At 42.3% G+C, this 6,305-nt stretch overlaps 1 protein-coding gene across 6 annotated transcripts in view; it reads right to left on the bottom strand.

Annotated features, from left to right (window-relative positions):
* LOC140499749 (semaphorin-4E-like) overlaps positions 1-6,305 on the bottom strand; it is a 55,350-nt gene that overhangs the window by 1,520 nt on the left and 47,525 nt on the right. For all 6 annotated transcript variants that reach the window (XM_072601589.1, XM_072601588.1, XM_072601591.1 and 3 more), the window contains 2 exons: positions 3,541-3,707; positions 2,596-2,648 (listed from right to left, as the gene is read on the bottom strand). In XM_072601589.1, coding sequence (XP_072457690.1) covers positions 2,596-2,648; positions 3,541-3,707 — 220 coding nt within the window. The remainder of the gene's footprint in view (positions 1-2,595; positions 2,649-3,540; positions 3,708-6,305) is intronic.

Genomic DNA, 6,305 nt, shown 5'->3' with positions numbered 1-6,305 from the left:
CTTCTTTTGTTCTTCAAGGAGTCCCCCAGAGCTAGTATTCTAAGAAAACTTTAGCAGGATCAGGACCAAACCTCCAAGGGTTAATGGAGAAGACCCAGTGTGGGTACAAGCATGCTTCAGGTTAAGAGCTCCAATGATCCTGAAAAACTTCTTGCAAGTGAGGATTTTGCAAACCTGGACAAGTGGTCCTCCATGTGGGTTCAAATGGGAATGAGAAAGCACTTTGGGCAGTGGAAGTGTAACTGATTCTTTTGCATGCCCAGACAAAACTGCCCTTTAGAGCTCTAAGGGAATTTTGGGAAGCTGGGACTCTGTCCATCCCAAGCATCAAGGCCAGCTTTCTGACTCCTTCAATTAACTGCTGCTACTATTGGTATGATCTCTGGACCTCTATTTTCTCACTAGACTGATATTTCTGTAGCAACCTCTTCTCCATTTATGCATGAAATAGTCTGTATTTCTGTTTCTGCCAAGCCATTTCAGGCCTCTTCTAAAGAAGCTCATGCCCAGGTACCATCTTGATAGGATATGTCTCAGGTTCCCTTTCCAGAAGGAATAATAATCTTGACTGGATTATGAACAAACCATTTCTGTGAGTACTAGAACTGGCCACTGGACAACACAGATCACTTTTTCTTTTCTCCTTTTCCTTCCCTCTGTCCATATAGGGTATCCTAGAAATTCTTTCACGTGGTGCTGGGGAAGGATGGTGGTGATAGCAGTGGGACAGGGACAGTTGTGAGAAGGGAAGGTGATAGCACAGAGGACAATCTAACTAAGAATGCAATAGATCCAGGAATGAGAGCAGTCCATTCTCCACAGAGATCTACCTTTGCCCTTTGTTGGAGGGTGCCATGATAATAAGACCTTGGAAGTACGGCTAGGTTAGCAAGTATGATTATAGTACATGGCACATATCACTGGAGTGCCATGGGGCAAAGGAATAGTGGTTTGTGAATAGTAATGTGTACTTCTTTGGATGTCACTGGACAAATCTTGGTTGGCTCCACCCCAGTTACAGCTCTGGATGCATTGACCTCAAAGACAGCTAGGTGGCACCATAGTGCATGGAGAGTTGGGCCTGGAGTCAAGAAGACCTAAGTTAAATTCGGCCTCAAATACTTTAGCTCACCTCTGTTTGCCTCGGTTTCCTTATCTGTAAAATGAGGATAATAACAGCACCTGCCCTAAAGGGTTGTTGTGAGGGTCAAGTGAGATAACATTTGTAAAGTTCTTAGCACAATGCCCAGCACATAGTAGGTGCCATATAACTGTCTATCCCTTTTCCCCAAAGATCCCAGGAAATGTTGAAGCTTGGAATCCGAGGAAGTTCACAGAGTTCAAAGCTTAAAAGAAACAAAACCCTAGGGCCTATAGAATTTTAAAAAGAAAAACAACTTCCCAAATAGAATTCACCTAGTTTAAACTCCTGGCAGATAAGCGAGCCCCTCAACCAACCATGTATGACCATGCACGATTTTATGAGTGAACACTTTATAAGTGACCACCTCTAGGAATGGATAATTTATTGCTCGAATCCTGTCAAGATTAGATTGTAATCACTCCTTTTGTTGGAAGATCCAGACTGAGACTATCTCCTTAAAATTAGAAGTATCCCCTAGCTCCCTCAATGTTGTAAACATAATATTTAGTTAACTATGAGAGCCCAAGTTCACCATGAAAAGCATTTCTGCAGCAAGTGGAGTTTTGATAGCTGTGAAGTGACTACAGAACTCCCCAAACAGGAAACTGAAGAAGATCCTTTGGACAAGGGGAAAATAATGTCTATAAAAAATTTACACATCAATTGCAAGAAATCAGCTGTGGGGCAGGAAACCAGATGGAGGAACAGCATTCCTTGAGGTTTAGATGCAGAAATCCACTTAGAAGGCCATTCCCTCATGAGGGTATAAAATGGGTCATTCTGAAAATCATTTGACACATACTTAGGAAAAATGACTCTCAGAAGGAAGGCCAAAGGAGGAACTGAACCTGGTCAAAGAGCCTAAGGGGCGAGGAAAGAGAACTTGGCCTGATTCTCCGTGATGCCCCCTAGGTGACTGTGGCCCAGATGCCAGCTTATTTAGTTTGGAAGCAGTCTCTTTGACAGAACTCTGATTGGACTCTCCTTCACAACACATTGGGATGGAGGTTTAAAATCTGGGTTGTTTTCTTTAAAAATGCCCCATAGTGGGCAGAGGACTATGCATGCTCTGTGGGTTCTGTAGCAGTGACTAGCACCATGGGGAAGGGTCAACAGTAGTGACAATCTTTCCTCATCCTTCCCAGGGAAAGATGTCAGCTCAGGGGGCCACATTCTGGCATCTGCCCCAAGACTGGCTCTTTGCAGCATTAGAGTGAAAAGACCCAGGGCCTAGAGAGACAGCAATCTCTCTTGGGACTCTGGTTTAGACCAGTTGGTGCTTGACCTGATACTTTCTAAATCTGCTTTTTTTTTTTTTTAAATCTGCTTTTAAAATTCAGTTTACCCAGGGGGACAGCCATTTCAAAAGTCACAGACAGAGGAAAGACAGAGAGCAGCACACTTGAAGGAGTACAACATTTCATATCTTGTACAAGGAAGTTTTTACCCACCTATTTTAGGACATTCTGATACATTTCCACTTTTAATATTCTGAATTAAAACCCTAAAAAAAGGGAGAAAAAATGATTAATTTGTTCATTCATTTTTCCATTCAGAGTTGTTCTGTGACTCACAGTGACATAGTGGTGCAGGGAGGACTGGAACATGAATCCTGATTCAAGTGCTCCCTGCCTGTGTGACCCTGGGTAAATGATGCCATCTCCCTGGGCCTCAGCCAAATGAGGGGCTAGATTAGAGGACCTTCTGCTCTAAATCTATTATCCTAAAATCAATGATCCTAAGATTTCCCCACAGTTACAGAGATAGTGAAGTAATTCCAACCCAGGTCTCTTGACTCCAAATCTGGAGCTCTGTGGCTTATGATGGCACCCACCTTTTTGTTCATGTAGAGTTTTATAGGCACACACCCAGCACCCTGTGAGACAAGTCCTTCTGGCTTTATGCCCAGAGCACTTAAGGGGCTGCCCATGGCTACCTGCACAAAAGGCACATAGGACAGTGGAACCGGCCTTGTGATCAGAAGGTTCAGACATCCCAGCCCTGGGTCTGCCTCTCACCAGCCATCTGAGTCACTTAGCCTCTTTTGGCCTCTGTTTCCTCAGCTGTAAAATGGAGATGATAGCACTTGTCCTTCCTTTTTCCCAGGATTGCTGTGCAGAGACACTGTAAACTACAGAGCACTAGGGGTATATCGGCTGTTGTTATTACTAAGTAAAACATTGTCCTTAGTCTCTTGCTAGAATTCTTTTTATCTTTCTTCCTTCTTCCCTTCTCCTTGGGAAGGAGCAGTTAAACCCATTTTTGGTCAAATGTAAGTTTCCTGAATCTGTATCCATGGCCGCTAGTATGGGGCCTAGCAAACAGCAAGTGTTTAATAAGTGTCTGCTGCTGCTGAATCCTGGCTATGGGCTTCAGGCAGGTGTACCTTGACTTACTCAGAGTGGTTAGTGTAGTCCACTGCAGAGACACACTGGTTCTGGCTCTGGGACCAAGCACAGTAAGGGTCTCGAGCTAAGATACAATCCAGGCAGTGCTGGTATCGGCCACACACAGCAATGGGGACCTGAACCACCCGACTGGATGATGCTAAATACAACATGCCCTGAAAATATAAAATAAATAGATCAGGTCTTTTCTTGGTGAAGGAATGATGGGTGCTAGTCAGAGACTTTTGAGGAAAATTTACACACACAGGTGGTTGCTCATGTTAAAAATATGCCAATAATAATATATGAGAATAATGGAAAATTATTGGGCCATAAGAAATGATGAAAGGGATAATTGCAGGGAAATCTGAGAAGATTTATGTGAGTCAATATAGAACAAAGTAAGCAGGAGAATAAATTAAACAATAACAACATTTTAAAGACAATAACTTTAAACTTTGATTAATGTAACATGATGATGAAACCTGCTCCCCACCCCCTGTTAGCACACAGATAATGCATTCAAGGTGCAGAATGAGGCATACGTTTCTGGACAAGTTCAATGCCAACGTGATACTGGGTCAGTAGCATTTACATATAAGGACAGGACATGGTTATTCCAGTTTATGTTTCATAATGCAAATTATGCTGAAGTTTTGTAGGGCTAGATGCTTTAGATACTTTCTCATTTGGGTAAGGGAAGTAATTCCAGAAGACTCTCTTTGGCTTCTCAAAGTCTTTTTCTCAGGGATTCTGCCTTCACCTGTGTCCCTCTTCCTTTCTCCCAGCCTCGATGGTGACTACTGGCCCTGACTTTTACCCACTGTTCTTCACACTGAACTATAACAGGTCTTTCATATTCCAAGTTGTTAGTGCTCCCCCACCTTGAAATGACTTCCTGTAGGTTTTGTTTTCACTTAGCTATGAATTGTAGATCAGCAAGTGATCATAGACTTAGAGATGGAGGTCAGGGAGTCTAAACTTTCCCTTTACAGATGAGGAAGCTAAGGTCTAGAGAGGCTGTCGAATTTGCCAGGATCACCATGCTCCGAAGCATCTGAGACACGATGCTGATTCAGGTCTTCACACTCCAAGTCCAGCGTCCCCCAGCTGACTGTAAATTCCTGGAGGGCAGGGGCCCTTTCACTTCTGCCTCCGTCTCTCCAGCAGCTCGTACGGCACACCTCGACCAAATGAAGCACTTGGTCAATGTCTGTCAGACTCAGTTAGTGAGATCTGATTGAATGCTGGGCGTCTTTTTCTCTCCAAAGATTCCTGGATGATTATTCCCTTTACTTTGGTTTCCTCCCTTCTTTATTCTTCCTCTTTCTTCCTGCTTCCATCATATGAGGCAACCATTTATGGTCCTGTTGAGCTCCACAGGTCTAAGCTTTCAAGACCTTGCTGAATTTCCTTTATTAACTTGGTCATAGAATGCTTAGGAGCTTGGATTATATAGCTGGAATGCTGGTCTGGGCTTGTTGGGGTATTGATCCCTCCAGGCATAAGAGAGTATTGAACAAATTTTGGAGCAAAAGAGAAGAAATGAATCTGTTTTTATATGAAAACAATCCTGTACATGATCCGTACTTTAGATGTATACATCATTTCATAATGTATATTAGAGGGAAAACATCATTAGCATTATTTTTTTTGCTGCAGAATTACTACTCATATGTGGAACACCAGAGGTCTACAGAAAACAGCTCAGCAAATGCCTGAATAACAATAATGAAGTCATTTCAATTCACTTCAATAAACGGTAACACCTAGTACGTACAAAGTGCTATCCTAAAATCCATGGATCCAAGATCAAAAACGAAGCCGTCTTTGCTCTCCTGGAGCTTATACTCTATGGTCATATCCTTAATATACACATCAATGAATAAACAGAAGATGTTTTGTGGAAGGAGAGAGCATTAACAACTGTTGGACTCGGGGAAGGTTTCAGAGAGAAGGTGATACCTGAGGTAAACCTAGAAAGATTAGCTTGAGGAAGGGAGGAAGGGAAGGAAGAAGAAAATAGGCTTCATTCTGTATTCTGAGTATACCAGCTTTTTCTCTGGAAGTGGACAGCACTATGAGTCCTCTGGTCACTGTGCTGATCAGAGTTAATAAGTCTTTCAAAGTTGATTATCTTTACAATACTGTTGTTGTTTTTCTGGTTTTACTTCACCTTGCATTAATTAGTGACATAGTTAGATCTACAACTTAGGTTGCTGATTTTGGCAGCAACACGGAGAACAGATTAGAAAAGAAAGAGCCTGGAATCAATGAGGAGATGGTTACACTAGTTCAGGCAAGAGGTGATGAGGGCATGAGTGTGGAAGAGTGGTGGTTGTGTGAGTAGAAAGAAGACAGGTACTAGGGAGGTTATATTCAACAAGGCTCTAAACAAAGTGTGTTCCCATCAACTGGGGAATGGTTGCATAAACTGTAGCATATGAGAGTAATGGATTATCACTGTGCTGTAATAAATAATGAATGTGAGAAACTCAGAGAGACACAGAGAGCTTACATTAACTGAAAGAGAGCAAAATAAAAAACAAGAAGAACCAGGATGACTATGACCATTAAATGACCATTACTAAAAGGAAGCTGAATCCTGAATAAGTAAAGAATCAATAATGATACAAAATAGGACAGCCATCTTCAAACATAGTCAAAAATAGTGTTGATTTGCTTTGCTTGACTCTATACTTTTGGTACAAGAGGGCTTCCATTGAGGAGGTGGGAGGAAGGAGAACCTTTCCATTGATGGGTTCTGATATATG

Source organism: Notamacropus eugenii, chromosome 4 (genome assembly GCF_028372415.1).
Source record: "Notamacropus eugenii isolate mMacEug1 chromosome 4, mMacEug1.pri_v2, whole genome shotgun sequence".
NCBI classification, from domain to species: Eukaryota; Metazoa; Chordata; class Mammalia; order Diprotodontia; family Macropodidae; genus Notamacropus; species Notamacropus eugenii.
The sequence above is the reverse complement of the archived record's forward strand: the minus strand, read 5'-3'. Positions and strand labels throughout refer to the sequence as shown.